This window comes from Callorhinus ursinus, unplaced genomic scaffold, assembly GCF_003265705.2.
Source record: "Callorhinus ursinus isolate GAN/ISIS: 27379988/994484 unplaced genomic scaffold, GSC_fseal_2.0 scaffold13, whole genome shotgun sequence".
Taxonomy (NCBI): Eukaryota; Metazoa; Chordata; class Mammalia; order Carnivora; family Otariidae; genus Callorhinus; species Callorhinus ursinus.
Window position 1 is genome coordinate 28,263,757 of NW_027397075.1, and position 17,631 is coordinate 28,281,387.

The 17,631-nt window shown below is 41.4% G+C and overlaps 1 protein-coding gene and 1 pseudogene across 13 annotated transcripts in view; both read right to left on the minus strand.

Annotated features, from left to right (window-relative positions):
• SELP (selectin P) overlaps nucleotides 1-13,847 on the minus strand; it is a 43,393-nt gene extending 29,546 nt beyond the window's left edge. For 9 of the 13 annotated variants that reach the window (XM_073899982.1, XM_025877646.2, XM_025877640.2 and 6 more), the window contains exons 1-2: nucleotides 13,699-13,847; nucleotides 404-494 (exon numbers count right to left, since the gene is read on the minus strand). In XM_073899982.1, the coding sequence (XP_073756083.1) occupies nucleotides 404-494; nucleotides 13,699-13,794 (187 nt within the window). In that variant the 5' untranslated portion in view covers nucleotides 13,795-13,847. Of the gene's footprint in view, nucleotides 1-403; nucleotides 495-1,734; nucleotides 1,769-2,926; nucleotides 3,514-8,742; nucleotides 8,894-13,698 lie in introns of those variants that run through there. The other 4 variants (XM_073899981.1, XM_073899984.1, XM_025877639.2 and 1 more) reach the window with 4 other exon arrangements.
• Nucleotides 10,376-13,815, minus strand: LOC112828531 (PHD finger protein 11-like; annotated as a pseudogene).
• Nucleotides 13,848-17,631: the final 3,784 nt, after the last annotated feature.

The window sequence follows — 17,631 nt, forward strand, 5'->3', positions numbered from 1 at the left end:
CATGGAGTTTAGGCAGTTTTGCCTTAATCTGCCTCTTCCTCCATAATAAAATATTCAAAACTATATTTTACAATTGCTAATAAATTTTACAATTTACTATATATATATATATATATATAGTATATATATATATATAGTATGCTAAGAAACTTTTGTGGGTCCCTAATGGTACTGTGGACCAGTGCCTGCTGTGTCTAATGGATAATTGGTCCTGGAGATGTCTGTTTCAGTTTGTCCAGAGTTTTCCAGCAATGTGATGGTGTTGGGTGCATTTTTTTTTCCAGGCATTTGGGTGGGGAGAGTATTCCCAGGCCTCATAACTACTGACTACCATCCTTAACTTCTACTTGGAGAAGGTCCCCTCATTACTCAGGCCCAGATGAAGGGTTAACATAACGTTTACCAAAGATCAGGGCACTGAAGCAAAGGAGTTGGACAGTTCTGAAGATCACTCTCTGAAATCTCCAGTTCCAGATGGCTTTTAGGCACCTGGCCTGAAACAAGAAAAGAAAACTTCTTTTTAGCATCGATGTGAAATCAGTGGGGCCAAAAAAATTCTTGTTAATAATCATTATATTGAGTCATAATCCTCCCTGTTTCCATCAGTGTGGAGGTTCAAGCCCTCTGCTTCCTTCTTATTTCTCACTGCTCTGTTCTGAGTTCTACCCTGCACCAACACCGAGGACAGAATTTGTTTCTTCTTTCGTTCGACAAATATTTGTCAAGTAACTACTTTGTGCAACTAATATTTTTTGTTTACGAAACACTTTGTAATAAACACATAAGAAAAATATCGTCATTATTATTATGCAATAATCTCCCTTTAAGAACTAGTATGCCATACCCCCAAATACTAGGAAGTTGAATGCAAACTCCCTGACTGACCTATACTTTGATGCACGGGGCATCAATGAATTGTCCTGTGCAATGCCAACCACTCTGTATTATTAATCTATGTTTTATCTTCTTGCTTGACAATTTCAGCCTATGTCCACAATATTATTCAATATTTAATATATATGCAAAGTACATATATATTTTAATACATATAATAAACTTATTCCCTTTGGATCAATAACAAGTATTATTTCTAAAGAGTTCCCTTCTGTTGGGATTTCATCAAATCTGTTAACATTTTAAAAATGTTTTTAGGCAAATAAGTTCCAGGAATACTCATCTTATGCAACTCCTTCCTGTCACACATGAAAGAACTGAAGGTTGGGGAGTCTAAAATCACATGTGCTTTCAGGAAATTCAATCTTTTAAATTTTGATTTATTACCTTTTTTTTGTAAAGAAGTAAGATGTAGTGATCAAGTAAAGACTTTAAGCTTAAAATTGTATTATATTAGGTTACAATTCTGCAGAGGAAGTGGAATAGAAATAGGTATTAAAGGAGAGAAAACAAATAATATAAAATTTCCTATTATCCAGAACTTAGTTATATTTTTTTTAAACTGATGAGGGTTATTAGATCACTACAGCATTTAATTCCACTGGAATGAATATTAAGAAATGATGTGACATTTATTGTAAAAGGCTAATCTTTACAATGTATTGGACATCCCATCTTTTATTAGTTTTAAAACTTATGACAAAAAAGTTAGCTTTCCACTTAGAAGGGTGTGAGAGTTTGTACAATTTTCCAAAATTCTTTCAGAGGCACAAGCAGCAAAAGTATTACCACTGAAGAACACAATAATGTAGATCTCATGAAGGGGACCCCAATATTTACCTTTGAACGTGCACTGGATTTCTTCTCCAGTAGACTAGAGGAGAAGTATAGTGTTTTATTTATTTTTTAAAAGATTTTATTTATTTATTCATGAGAGACAGAGAGAGAGAGGCAGAGGGAGAAGCAGGCTCCCAAGGAGCAGGGAGCCCAATGCGGGACTCGATCCCAGGACCCTGGGATCATGACCTGAGCCGAAGGCAGATGCTTAACCATCTGAGCCACCCAGGCACCCGAAGTATAGTGTTTTAATCTAGTGGTGCTCTCCGTGTGCCCTTTGGAAGTTTGTCTCCCTGTACATTTCTCTGTAGAGCGTTTCTAGGGCTTTCTCTGGCTTTAGGGAAAGTTCAAGGAAGTGTGTGGGAGGCTAGTCAAGGGAGGCTCCTGCTTCCTTATCAGTGCCCAACTCCAGCCACTATCCCAAAAGAGCTGTTTCACATTTTAACTAGTTTGTTTAAACTTTGAAATATGGTTTAAACAGAATTGAGAGAGAGAAAGAGTTTTTAAAATTTTAAGGTTTTCAAGGTGGATGTTGGGTTAACATAATGATTCTTATTCTTGCAGGACTCTTGAACTCCTTTGAAAGTCTGGTAAGAGCTATTAGAGTCAGGATTCTTAAAAAAATGCACAATTGCAATTTTTTCTTTTAGACAATTTCAGACAGTTCATGGACTCACTCTGTCCGTGTTTAATGGACTGCAAGTTCAAATCTCTGTGAAATTCAAGGCAACAGAGTAAGTCACTGGCAACGGACAAGGGTTTTGTGTGTGAGCATGGAGAATGGGTAATGCCTAAGAATCTTCCTTTGAGTGGCCATTTTCCTCTGAAATTTCCTTGGGGTGGGCAGGCTTTCTCACATCTGTTCCTGTTCTACAGTGTCATCTTCAACTCTAAGATCCTGGAGATTTAAGGACTGTTCCCCTGTGTTACTAAGCCACTTAAGTGCTGAAACAAGAGGAAATGTCTCTAAGAGAAACTGCCACGTGCTCTGCTGATCTTTCCTTTAATGTTCTCTGGCAGTCAACTTCAAACTAGATGTCACTGGGAAATAGTGTAAACCTGGGTAAACCTTCATTAAAGCTGCTTCACACTGTGATTCTCTTTAATTTTACTTTTCATAAGAACTGAAAAAAATGGGGTGAAGAGAGGGGCAGAGAGAAAGTGCAAGACAGGGTGTTTTTTCTCTTGCCCTCACTTTGCTTAGGAAGAGGTACTAGATGCCAGCAGGAGCCCGATGGCTGCCGGCATCAAAGTTGGAAGAAATGGTACCATGGAAAGTGATTCTTTCCTCCTATGTTGTAGACCATAGCTTTGCGCTTTTAGAGGCAGAATTGACAATGTCTCTCCCTGGACTGTTTGTCTTCTGCCCCCATACTGATTTCTCTCCTTCCCCTTTGGTTCAGGTTCTTTAACTTCCTTGTTTCCCTTTATCTCCAGCCTCCTCCAACCACCAGCCCACTAAACTGCTCTTGCTAACTTTACCACTGAAATTCTAATTACCAAACCCAGTGAACACTCTCCCTTCTTATCTTCCTTAACCTTTCTGCAGCAATAAATACTACTGAATACTTCCTTTTATTTAAAATGCTTCCTTTGGTTCTTCTTTTGACTCTTATTTGACATCTTGAGCGATTTTGATAAGTCTTCCTCTGAATCTATCTCAACCCTCTGCTTGCACTTGTAGCAATAGAGAGTACCCTGGGGTCCTGCCTCCATGACCCAATTCTCTTATCACTCATCTGCTTTCCTGAGGTCTTCTTCTGGTCATCTGTGTGCCAAATGGCCCCCAGGCAGCATCTCCATCCCTGACTTCCCTCCTGAGCATGACATCTGCAATCCAAATGCAAAGCAAGCATATGAGTGTACAGTTGGAAGATGCTGATGGCAGAGGCTTCTCAAGGCCAAGATGACTTAGGTCTGAATCTCAACTATAGTAGAGAGCAGATGTTTAATGTTTAATAAATATTTTATGAATGAATGAACAAATAAAGAACAATGGCACAGGAATGACTGAAAGTAAGAACTGGGTGCTGAGTAGGAAAATACTGAAAAAATATGTGATAATTATAACTCAATATTTAAGGGCTACAGCAGTAATTGTATCAAATTTAAAAGTATATTATGATTAAGCAGAAGAGCGTAAGAAAGCTGTGCAAAAAAAAAAATGATCTTGGTACCTTGTCTCATTCTATTTGCGTGTAAGAGAAGCAAGGGGCATGATGGCTCAATATCCTGTGTGAGGGAACAAATGAGTAGGACTCACTCTCTTAACACCGTATGGGTAAGATAGAAGGATATGTGGACAAGTGGGGAAATTGAGGATTTTTATAATGGGTGGTGTGTTTCAGGAAAGCCTGGAGGGGCATCAAGTAGCAGCAGCTCTTAGAAGTTGGGAACGAGAAAGCAAATTTCAATCTAACCCTCGGGAGTGAGTGGCACTCTCAGAAAGCCTCTAGCACCAAAGGGGACTCATATAAGAGGCATAGGTTCCTACTAGCAGACAATCTCACTGTCCTGAGCCCTGTGACCCTGAAGTCCTTCATCAGGTGGACCATGGAGGTTCAAAGACCGAGGATCTTTCTCCTTTGTCCAAACCCTTCACATCAACCTGTCATCAAATCCTGTTGACTTTACCTTCTGACCAGATACTTGGTCATTCTCCAGATTTCCACTTACCACTAAGGTACATAATTCTTTCCTTTCTGCACATCTTCTAATTGGTCTCTCCTCAATTTACTATCTTCAAGTTACCCATATTCAATTATTTCTCTATAATGAAGTCAGAAAGATATTCCTAACAAAAAACCTGATCATACCACTTTACTATTTAAAGTCCATCAGCTGTTCCTACTCCTTGAGCAATAAACACAAACTCTTCAAGATGACACATGTAAGACCCTTCGAAATGTGGCCTCTTCCCTTTGTCTAGTCTAATCTCCTGCCATTAACTTTCAGTTTATTCACCCCCACACAATTCTACAATGCATTTATAACGAAACATCTTATAGTTTCCAGAATGCCCTGTATGTGCCCTATATTCTCCTTATTGCCCAGAGAACCCTCTCCTTCTCTGTGTGCCTAGCTCTAAATCCAAAAATCTCCTCCTGAAAGGAGACTTCTCTATCAACAATCCTACCCTCCCCCCATCGCCCCCACCAAGACAGGCCCTCCCCGTTATTCCCTGTTCTTTCCCATTGCTTATTTCAGTAACTATTAATTTATCAAATGCCTACAATGTGTCAGGTACTCTTCAAGGCACTGGCGTTAAAATGGCAAAAAAGGACATTCCTGTCCTTGTGGAATATACAATCTATTGAGGAAGACAGACAATGAAATGCCAATAAATACACAGCAGTTCATAACAAATAAACATGAAACCTGGAAACTAGTGATAAGCACCAAGTAGGGAATAGAAGTGGGGTTATGTGGTAGAGGGACTGGGTGGTTACTTTAGGCAAGGAGCTCAGGGCGGATCTCTCTAAGAGAGATTTTTTAACTGCTTTTAACTGAAAGCAGAAGGGCCAGAAGAAGCCAGCCATGGAGAATCAGGAAGAAGAGAATTAAAGACAGAAGGAAAAGTTGATGTGAAGGCGTTGAGTGGCAGCAAAGTGCGGAGTGTTCACAGAACATGAAGCATCAGTGTGGCTGGAATGGAATGAGCAGTGGGAGGAAGAGCATGACATGAAGCTGGTGACAGATCACTCCGGGGCTTTAGGAACTAAAACAAGGGGATGAGATTTTGTTCTAAATGCAGAGGAGTCAGAGGCTGGGGTGTTTTAATAGGGGCAGTGATGTGGTTTGATTGATGTCGAAAACTGGGAGGTCCTACAGGTTAATTGAAAAGGTAGTTTTGATGAGGGAGCAAAAAGGGAGCTGAGGGCACAGCACAAGCTAACACCCTGCAACCCACCCCCCTCCCAGGTGGGATATGTGTGAAATTCCTCAGGCACTACTGGCTGTCCAAGAACAAAGGAAAGGGAATAACAAAGGGCTAACTGATAGAGCTCACAGTCATGCAAGACAGTAGTCTCCATCAGTTTGCAACTGTCTTAATGATTTACAATAAAAGAGCAATCTCCAGAAAGCCATAGACTCAATTTCCTGGAACCCTAACATCACCCTCCCTTCCATAGGATAGAAAATCTTGTATCACCAGTCACTCCTCACAATCCCAGTGCAGCTCTTTCTGCCCACGGGTCCTGTCCCCATGCTATAATAAAAACACTCTTTTTCTACTGAAAAAGTCTCAAGAATTCTTTTGTGGCTGCCAGCTCCTAACCAGCCCCCCTCAAAATCACATCAGGTTGGGACTAGATCTTGCAAGTCTGATGTAATAGTGCGCAGAAGGAATCTAATTGCCAGGGCTCTGAACAGAGAAGCTTCCTGAGCAGATGCACCTGACTATGGTGGTTTTGATGAATTAACGGCAGAAAGGTTGTGCTGTGCAAAGGGGAGGCTACTGTACTAGTCCCAGTGGGAGTAAAAGGGGGTCTGGCTTGGGCTGGGGGCAATGAGAATGCAAAGCATGGAGGTAGATGTGAGAGTCATGGAGGAGACAGAACTACACAAATTGCTGGTGGCAGAGTCCAGGTTTCACAAGGCATCACAACTGCACAATACTTCCCTGAAGTTTCTGGATGGTAGTGGTGGTGGTGTAGCACAGATGTTAGTAGCCCCAGCGGCTTAAAGGTAGAAAATGAAGCACAGTGAAAAAAAAAAAGGAGGTCTCTAGGCCAATAGCAAATTAGAAATAAACACAGGAAGGAACCCAGGACATTAACACAAAGAATCAAAGCGCATATTTAAGTTAGACTACGAATCACCATTATTTAGGTTGAAATACTAGCAATAAAAAATAAAGTAGCATACCTAATTTTTAAAAAGTCCATTGGAGCATGACTGAGCTATATCCCTACAAATATAAAGGAATCATTTTGTATTTGACTTTATGAAGTTTCTGTCTGCTTTTCAAAGAAGTGAGACACCTAAAAGATAATGTAATCAATGTCATTCATGAAACCACCATGTGCCTACTCTCTAGGATTGGTCCAGGGTCTTTTCTCAGTATTGCCCATTAGGCAGCAGGTCATTCTGATTTTTGAAAATTTGATTAGTAAGCTTCCACTTACAGGATTCTGAAGCTACATATTCTAAGAACCAGTGGCCAAGGAGAAGGTGAACCAGGTAGCTTCATTTTGAAAAACAGGTAATGAAAAAGTAAGAACTAAAAACCTCAGACCTAAGATGGTTAAGGTATAAATGGAGGAAAATCCAGACCTGCTCCCTAAACCACTAGAATTCCGACTAACATCAGCATAATTTAATTGCAAGTTCCCAATCAAGGGCTCCCCTCTCTGAGATTCATCTCATTGAAAACACCCCACCAGATAAAACTTAGCCTCTTTCCTCAGGTCCTAGAGGCTAATTGAAGCCACTCTGAACTTGAAGCCAAATTTACACACAGAGGGTTGAAGTTCCTGAATCCCAAGAGCCAAATGTGCCCAAGGGCAAAGGAAAAGGTCTTACTTTTGGAATATTGAGAACAGTTCTAGAGCTGGAGTCCTCAGCACTAGACTGTAGAGTTCCAGCCCAGTTTCAAGATGCTAATGGAGAAGCTTCTAAACATAAAGCACAGGAGGCAATAGAGTGGGGTTCTTAACCTAAGACCCATGTGCGGGTCGGGGAACCCACTGTACTTGTCCAGAAAGCTTGGTGTTTATGTGGATGTTTGCATTTTCATCTGGGATGAAGAGTTGTATTTTCACTAGAACCTCAAAGAATCCCACGATCCAATGTGTCAACATACTTCTGATATAGAGGAGGATCCCAAGCTGAATAGAAGGAAGAGATGACTAACTCCTTATCCATGTAAGTTGACCAACACAGAGGATGTATGATATGCAAAAGATGAGACAAAATCAATCCACATTCTCATGTCATTGGAGTTCAAACTCAGGACAGACTCAAACTCATTCCTGTTCTCTTCAATCTTCTCTATTCTCCCCAGTACAGAAAATCCCCATTGCAAATATTTGAAAAGTGTACTATAGTAAAGCAAAGAGGTGGGGTGAATCATGTATGAATGCTGCTTTCTTCTGGCATCCCGTGGAAAAGTGCTCAAAAACAGGGAGAGTTGATTCCTTACTAGCCACAGATTACAGGATTTTGTATCTTGGGACTGTGGGAGATCCTCCTGGTAAGTCAGAAGTAAAACTGTGTGTCTTATCAGTTAACAAGTGCAAAAATGCCTAGCTTTCCTTGTATCTTTCCTGGATCCCAAACTCCACAAATTTTTTCTTTTTCACAACAATAATAGCTGACATTTACTAATCAGCTACCATGTGCCAGCCTCTGATTTAAATGTTTTTTGGTGCAATCTTATTTAATCGTCACAATGACACTATAAAGTAAAGTGCTAGAACTTATCTATTTTACAGACGAAGAAACCGAATCACTAACAGGATGGAGACTTAAGGCAGAAATGGAAACCATGTGGATACTCCACCTGTAAGTCCCAGCAGACTCCTAGGGCTCAGAGAGGGAACCAGGAGGGCTGGGACAAGACCACATTCAATCACAGGTTGTCCCAGGACACCTGCTCAGCCTCGCCTTCAAGCCAGAGAGAAGAGCAATCCTGGAGAAGGTGGCCAAGGGTTTACCAAGATCTGCACCATGAGAGTTTCTGTAAGCTCCAGAAGGAAAAACAGCAGCAGGGGAGCCAGGGGACAGAGGTCCAGATCCAGACAACGTCAAGCCTAGCTGTGCGGCCGTAGGTGAAACTCCTGGTCTCCATAAGACTCAGGGGCTTCATTCATCACATGGACATAGCAACGTCAACCCCCAAGGACGTTAGAAGGTCAAAATGGACCACAGGTTTGGACATGCTCACACTTCAAAGAGCTATTCAACATAAAGTGCTATGACTACTGCTCTTCCTCACTTTATCTGCCAGAATTCAGCCTCTACGCCACCATCTCACCCAGTTCCCAGAGTACAGAGAAATGAACTTACCATCTCCTCTGCGCCTCAGCTTCCTCTCGGCCGTCTGCCCAACCCAGACTTCTTATAGTCTTGCTGCCTCCCCTCAGTGTCAAGCTGTTTAGAAAAGCAACTTCCTATTCAAGTTCCAGAAATTCACCACAGCCCTTCCCATGAATTTGGATGTTGATAATGCAGGAGCAGTTGATAATACTTAGTAGCAGTGGTCACCGGGGGGTAGGAGGTTACCTACTTCCATGGGGGATGGTCTGGAGACAGGGGCAAGTGTGAATCACTCCTGGACATCCCAGGCTGAGCAGCGCAGGAATAGTGCCCACACCCAAGGGGTCAAGTTTCCTCTGTTTATGATATGAGCCCCAATTTAAGGTCGGACGTTTGGAAAATATGCTCTGTCTTACTCATAATGTCCCAGTGTAAATTTTCCAGTTATTGTGAAATCTCAGTGAATGTTAACAATTCCAGCAGACTTCTGAGGCAAGGGAGCAAAAATAATAATACAAAATAATAAGGTAGGAAAGGAAAACTCCACTGAGAAAATCCTGAGGGGCGAGGTGTGATTGCTGGAAACAGTTTTGAAATGAAATATAACAGACATGGGTCATTATTAGAAAAGAGCTTCTGCTTCTTGTATCAGAAAAAATGTAAACTGTAAGTTTCGTGTGTGGGAGTAGGAGGCGTTGGCTCAGTGCTCTTCAGCCTGGGCTCTGCGGCTGAGCCGCCTGAGACCCATGTTGGCCGCACGTGTGTCTCACCATTAGGCAAATGACCTAAATTCTCTACGCCTCTTTTTTCCAACTGTGAAACAGAATGACAGTGACAGAACTCACCTTACAGGTTGTTGTGTGGTTGAATGAGTTAATACGTGGAGAGTGCTTCAAACCATATCTGGCCCACAGTGGGCACTCACCCAAAGTAAGCCATTGTTGTTACTTCTCAGAGTTGTTATCAGCCAGCCTCAAATCAAGTATCATGTACTCAGTGTCAAGTCGGAAAACGCTACCTCCCGTTTATCTTCTTGGGGTTCCAGTTGTGCGGTATTGGGTGTTATTCTCCATTCTCTCCATGAGTGTTACAAGCTTGTAAATAGGCATCTTGTGGGTAGATTAAAAATGGAATAAAATGGAAGGATCTGGAGAGAAGTCCAAAGATAACGATGATTTAAGGAGTTTGGGGATGCATTTGCACTGAGGAATTTGGGCCCAAGAGGAAGGGATTAATTATGTAGAGGTAGAAAGCCTAGGGAGGGAGGTGGCAATGAAGGAGTAACAGGAGGGGAATGCAGATACTGAGAGGGGAGAAGAGGAGGGCAGCTTGAGTGATGCAGTGGTTGGGAGCGCCGGCCCTGGAGCTAGACAGTTGGGCTCTGCCAGCCACCAGCAGTGTGCCCTGGGCAACTTACTACCCTCCTTGTGACTCAGTTCCTTCAGCTATCTCAATAATAAACAATGATAACAGTCACTGCGTGGAAGTGTTAGGACCATTAATGGATTTATACAGGAAGGGCTTGGAGTGTACCTGGTACACAGAGAGTGCATGTGCATTGGGGCTTTTGTTTTCCTGAGACTTGCCTCCTTTTCCTCTGTGCTAATTTTCACTCTCCAGACCCTCTTGGCATTGCCTCCTTTTTTTTTTTTTTTGGTACAAGTGGAGTAAAAATACTCAAATTTATTATATCTCATTATAAGCTGGAACTAGTCTCAAAGGATAAGAACAGTTTATGCTTTATTTAACATTTATTGAGCGTGCTAGGTGCTGGGAATGCGTTGGTAGCAAAACACAGGAATAGTGAGTTTTTGCCCTCAGACAGCTTGTACCCTAACAGAATGATGTAAGATACAGTGGGTTACACTGGGAAGTGATGGGAAGGAAAAGTACTCAGATGAAATGAGTGGTAGAACTGGTATAGTGAGATCTGCAGGAGGAACAGGCAGAGAAAGGTAAAAGAGCAGTTAAGGCTTCACAGCAAGATGTGCAAAGGCCCTGGGGAGCCTTTACTTCCAGGAGCACCCTGTGTGTTACTGGAATCAATGTAGATCACTGGAGTGGGGGAAGGGGGGCGGAATGTACCAGCATGAAGCTACCAGAGGATTTTCAGTGCAGCGGGTGGGAGAGATGGGAGGTGTGATCCAGTTTACTCAAGTAGAATCTGAGAAACATTTTATTGGAGAGAAGTGAGATGATAATAAGAGGGAGGCAGGATCAAATGAAATGTCAATCAGCAAGAACAGGTAAGAGTTGATGAGGATTGAAGCTTGAAGTCCGGAGAGACAGGAGAGGCCTAGTTCTAAAGATGTGTGGCTTCCACAGGTCAGGTCTTCAGTTTGTAGCCTGCTTGCAACTGAGCCTCATTCCTGATTTAGGAAATGGTAATCCTTAGAAGACACAGAAGATACTGAAGTAGAACTTGACATCATGTCTCTATCTCCTTGAAGAGAGCACACGGTTTGCTTTAAGTCCTTAAGTACTCCAATCTCGTCATTCAGTTGCTTCTGCCATTCTTCACATTGATGGATTTTCTTCTGTATTCCTGCTTGAAAATTTACAAATGTGTCTTCAAACAATTTACAGTCAAAAAGTGAAGTCTCGATTTCTTCATGGTCTGAATCAGAAGCAGTGTCACCCATGAGTCTTTCTTGAATCAAATGAAGTTTGTCTAATATTTCTTCAAATAAATCATTAAGAAGCCCCACTTCCTAACATTTCTTAAGAAAACCAGTCTTCACAGCTGTGTGTCTGCCTTCCTCTTCCTTCATGAATCTATCGAATGTCAACGTTTCAGGTGGATGAATGTCTTTTGAGAGACATTTTTTCCTTCCTCTTTTTCTTTTCAGTCCACGTCCTTGTTTGGCCCTCTGTAGTGAGGATGGAAGGTACCAGACGTTCCTGGGAGTGGGTCATTATGAGCGTCGGTCAATGGAGCATGTTATTTGCAAAACACTTTATAAATTCCTCGAGATCCATCAATTTGTAGAACTGCGTGGTCATTCTTGGCACAGAAAAAGTGGTAAGTCTTGCTACAGGCTTTTAAATCACATCCCACGGTGGCTCCTTTTTTACTACAAAATGAACATTTCAACATCCGTCCTCTGTGGATTTCTTTCTTTACTGATTCCACATCAAAATTTCTGTCTTGATTATGTGGATCATGATCCTCAGATTCCACAAGAGCTGAAGAATACAGCAAACAATTTTCATGAGCAGCTATATTCTCTGATTTTGCAAAGTATAGGACACTATACTCGATGTCTTTGGGGCAGAGTGCACATGTCCTTTTTTCCATCTTTTCTGCAACCTGAAAGACACCGGTGGGGTGGAGGAGCTGGTCCTGGGCGTCCTGGGTCTCGGACTGGTTGGCTCCCTGGACTGACTTGGCTATGGAAGATGACACTTGGTCCATGGCTGCAACCTCAGCGGGTGCTCAATGGCTGCGCGCAGCGCCTGCACTTCCGGGAGTTCCGGCATTGCCTCCTTTTAAAAACATTTCTTAGATGGGTATGAGGGAAGGTGCTCTGTAGACTGTAGGTCCTTATGGATAATGTGTTTAAATTGGATAATGTTAAGTTTTAGGGAGTCTGAGGGAAGTAGAGAAGGATTTCTGGGAAGAAAAATGGTGGGGAAACACTTGACTTTGTTGAAAGGCTGTTCAGGCTGAAAACCTGAATACCATTTGCTCAAATGGATATCCTCTATGTAGAAAATTTGGATTGTTTCTATTTATGTGGCCATTAAAAATACAATATAACGCCCATGTAGTTTAATAGGAAGTGTGATTTATTTGTTCCATATGTTTTCTCATCTCTTCATAGTCTATGGGCCCCTCCCCCATGTTAGTCTTCCTCTCCTATTGTGTCTAGCAGAGGGCAAATAGACACTCAACAAATACCTGTGATTCATTAGTTAGATTGATGACTCTGGGCAGACGCGATGAAAATGCTCCCTCCCATCTCCACTTGGATTTCTACTTATCCTATTACATGGATGCATTCACACATGTACTTGGATTTCTACTTATCCTATTACGTAAATGCATTCATACATGCAACAATTATTTGCATCCCTCCAATGTTCTAGGCACCGTGCTATCACTGGGGATTTGGAAAAACCCTAGTGGACCTCACACTTATTTTTTTTTAGGGAAGAGTCATTAGATATTAAATAAAAATCACACGAATAAATGCAGAAAGAAAAAAATGTGTTACAGTAAAAAGATATGATGGGAACTCAACCTGAGGAAGGCTCCCAGGGACAGTGATTTCAAAGCTGAGGTCTTACTTCGAATAAGCATTACTACATCAGGTAGGGAGAACATTTTAAGTCAGTCAAGGCTGAGCAGCCTGGGAGGCTCTGGACAGCACAGTGGCTGGAGGGTGGTAAAGGAGGCTGGACAGGTAGGGAGCACCTGGACCGTGCCCAGTCTCAGGCCATGTTATGGCTGTTAGCACACCTGTCATCCTGTGAAATAGAAGGCAGTTAATTACTCCTGTACAGCTGGTAGCTCTACTCAGAGAACACTAGGGAACTTTCTGCATAACAGGCTGGAGGATGAAAGGCTAGAACTTTAAAAAGAACATATAGCTCCTTCCCCTTATTGTTAATATAATATGTTCATTGTTAATTAGAAAAGAAAGAAAAAGACAAGAAAATTCAGAAAAGCATAGAGAAGGGGAAAAAGATCTCCCCTAATACTGTGGAATTGGAATGGAATTAGAATCCCATTATATACTCAATGCAATGCTTTTTTTTGTTTTGTTTGATGATATATCATAAACCTTTGTGATGCTTTAAGATATATTTCTGCTGTAGTTATGATCACCCCTGCAATATATAAATACATCTAAGTAGAGATACACATACATCTTTACAAGTAAAGATGAACAATAAAGGATAAAGTTAACTCTTCCCATGGCTTAAATGGACTTTATCAAAACTTCCCAGAGAGGGGGAAATGGGAGAAGAAAAACAACTTACCAGATAAAGGGATCCCTTCTGACTTATTCTCCTGAAGGGTCTGACCCTCCCCTGTTGGCTGACACAGTCATGAACAAAGATGTCAACCCTCCCCATACAGCTTTCAGAAGATATCACACACAAGTCTCTCGAGCTTCTAAATCTTCCGGTTGAAACTCTGTTTAAATTGGTCTGTGGTGTTATGATTAAGCATTTCTTTTCTCTATCTTTGCTCTCCAGTTTTTGAAAGGGAAGGAAAGGCAGTGAAATCAGTCATCTGGGCAAAGGTCTCAGACAGTAAACATGTCCACACACATAACCTTAAATAGAAATTGGATTCTCAGGACAAATTCCACATTACCATGTTTATGCCCTCTCAGTCCCACCCTGGGGGTTCATTTATTCATCTTATATATTTTCATGAGGATGTGTGCTGTGCTATCATCTAAGTGAATAAGACACAGTCCCCATCCTGAAGGAGCTCAAAGACCAATGGACAGACAGGCACAGAAACAGATCATTATGAACACGGTGGGGGAGTCAGCATATGCACCCATTCCTGCAGGAGCCACCTGAGAGGACAGCTAACTAATGAAGAACCTGCTGGGGGCAATGGAGAGTGGTTAGAAGACGTGCTTGGAGCCAACGGCTTTTCAGCTGAGTGGAAGAAGTGGGATTCTTTTGTGCAAGCTCAGCGGCTGGATATGTACACATAGAAAATAAACTCAGCAGATGAATTATGAAGTGGTATCTCACATTAAAAGTATTTTTACTCTCCTAAAAGCATAGTGTTTCTGGGGCCCTTTGATTACCAGAAGGCTGGGTGATAACCACAGAGAGTTTATCACCCACATAAGAACACTAGAATCATAATCAAATGGTGACCTGTCTATAAATGAACACCATGAATAGAATATTTAAAAGTCACTGAAGAAATGAAGCAGAGATATTGTTAGGTTTATGAGCTATGATTGCTGAACACTTAGTCTTAGGCCAGACTTTATGAGAAGCATTTAAATATCTGTTTCTCATTCAATCCTCACAACGGCTTTATGAGGCAGATTCCATCTACATATTTGGTCCATCTACTCAGAGATTATTATGATTGGCATTTTATTGAAAAGGAAATTGAGATTGGGGGGTTAAATGCCTTGCTCAAGATTACAGAGCTGACAAAAGAAAAGGATGAGATTCAAATTCAAGTCCAGTAGTGAAACAATACTACACTAAACTCTAGTGTGGTGGGGTTTTTTTGTTTTTGTTTTTGTTTTTTTTTTTAATTAAACTCAGTATAAAGTGCTTCCTGGGGAGGGAAGAAGAGGTTCTTCTGACCCTCTCCTCTTGGCAGTCTGGTGGGTATTCTATGCTCAAAATCTCTGATACTGAAAGATGGATCAAGAGTGAAACTGAATCAAACTACTTCTCACTTCCGTGTCAGGACACAAGGTCACGTCTCAGGTCAGGGTCTGCTGTTACTGAGCCTGCTTGGGTTAAAGTTGCCTTGATCACAAAGGGAGTTGTTGCCAATTTGCTGGGGAATGTAATTTTTTGTCTGGAAATGTGAGGCAAACATAAAAATGCTCCAATTCAATTCAGAGGAAAAATGGCAAGATTGTGTGGGAAGTAGAACAGGCTAATTTCTTTTTTTAAATTTTTATTTAAATTCAATTAATTAACATATAGTGTATTATTAGTTTCAGAGGTAGAACTTAGTGGTTCATCAGTTGCATATAACACCCAGTGCTCATTACATCACGTGCCCTCCTTAATGTCCATCACCCAGTTACCCCATCCCCCCACCCCCACCCCTCCAGCAACCCTGTTTGTTTCCTATAGTTAAGAGTCTCTTATGGTTTACCTCCCTCTCTGTTTTTATCTTATTTTATTTTTCCTTCCCTTCCCCTATGTTCATTTGTTTTTTTCCTAAATTCCACATATGAGTGAAATCATATGGTATTTGTCTTTCTCTGACTGACTTATTTTGCTCAGCATAATACCCTCTAGTTCCATACACATCATTGCAAATGTCAAGATTTCATTTTGATGGCTGAGTAATATTCCATTGTATATATACACCACATCTTCTTTATCCATTCATCTGTCGATGGACATCTAGGCTCTTTCTATAGTTTGGCTATTGTGGGCATTGCTATTAAAAACATTGGAGAACAGGTGAGCCTCCATCGAATCATTTAGACTAAGATTATGCAGTTCAGAGTTCCTACAGTTTCCTGCAATGTTCCTAGTTGACCTGCTTTGCTTTTTCCCAAGATCAAGTATAATAAAAGATTAAAGAGTTGCTGATTTTTGCATCACATAACTTGCTTTCTTTTGATGCATGCAGGGGAGTGTTACCTCTAATGGCAATTATGCCTGCTCTCTGAAGTCATTCATTTTTTGGGAGATACATCTCTGAAATGACAAATAGATACCAAACTGGGAGAAATATACATAACATATTACAAAATTTTATCCAGTAAAGATGGTTTGATGACCCGAACTGATATTGAGACTAATAAAAACCTCACAGTTACCAATACCTCCAGCATTCTAGAGACAGGACAACCAAATATAGAATTAAAAATACTAATTTGGCATTCAGAGGCACCTGCTGTGGTTCAGAAAAGTGCTCCTCCAGTTAATTAAATTTTTTAATTGAGAACTAAGAGAATTATACAATAAGACCTCTCAGCCAAGCATTTATTTATGTAACATTATCATCAACAATTTACTGACTGGCTGTTATGAGTGGGACATTGTTCTAGGACTTGGGATTTGACACAGATATTCAAGTCAGTTTGCTGAGTCTGCACAGAATGCTGCCTCTAGGAGTTGTCAGTCTAGTTGGAGATATAAGCCACATGCAAAGAAAGGAGAGATGATGACATGAGAGTATGCATGCTCATACAGACAAGGAGGTGGCCAGAGTGCAGTGAGACAGTGAGCTAGCTGAGAACCTGGGTTAGACAGGAGGTGCATCTTGTGCTTTCTGCCCCAACCACATCAGTCTAGAGGACATCAGCTTCTCACAGCATCCCATAGAGCTAAGAATCTTCCCAAATAGCCAATTCTATTATTTCTGAAAATGCTAATATTTATTAGGTTTTAGAAATTGAGCAATTTCTGGGTGGCTCAGTCATTTAAGCATCCTACTCTTGATTTCAGATCAGGTCATGATCTTGGGGTCATGGGATTGAGTCCCTCATCAGACTGAGCACAGAGCACTGAGTGTGGAGCCTGCTTGGGACTGGCTCTCCCCCTCTTCCTCAGCTCCTTCGCCCTGCTCATGCTCACTCACTGTCTCTCAAAAAAAAAAAAAGTTGAGCGATTTCAGATTAAGCATTCTACCATTCCTCCCAACACAGACACACACACACACTGCACATACACTTTTTTTTAAGTATTATTTTCAACTATAATACATTTCTTATGAGTCTGGTGAATGTAAAACTTTTTTTCCCCTTTTCTTTGATATTGTCCCCTAAGTTCCTAAATTCAGTCAAAAATGTATGACCTCCTTTGAGATCCTTGCCTCATACTGGCAGGAAGGGTCCAAACTCTATAACGGGCCAGTTAAACCCTAAGGTGGAGTCTCTAGGAACTAAATGAGGGAGGCCCTGGGAGGAGTCAGATGGGCAGGTCTGGACCTTAAGGAGATCTGAGAGCCAAAACCCTGAGGCCACAGCCAAGGTCAAGGCAAAGAGTAAGAGAGGAAGGGCTTTGAAAGGGAGAGGAAGCCACTGGACAGGGGGAGGACAGGCTAGGACACCAGAGAGGAACCTATACTCTTTCTTGATCGGCCTGGCTTAGCGCATAGGAGGGTCAGGATGAATATCAGAAAAAGAAAACACCAACTACTTCATTCTTTCTTTCTGTTTTTTAGATTTTATTTATTTATTTGAGAGAGAAAGAGAGAGCACGAGGGGGGGGGGAGGAGTAGGGGAGAGGGAAACT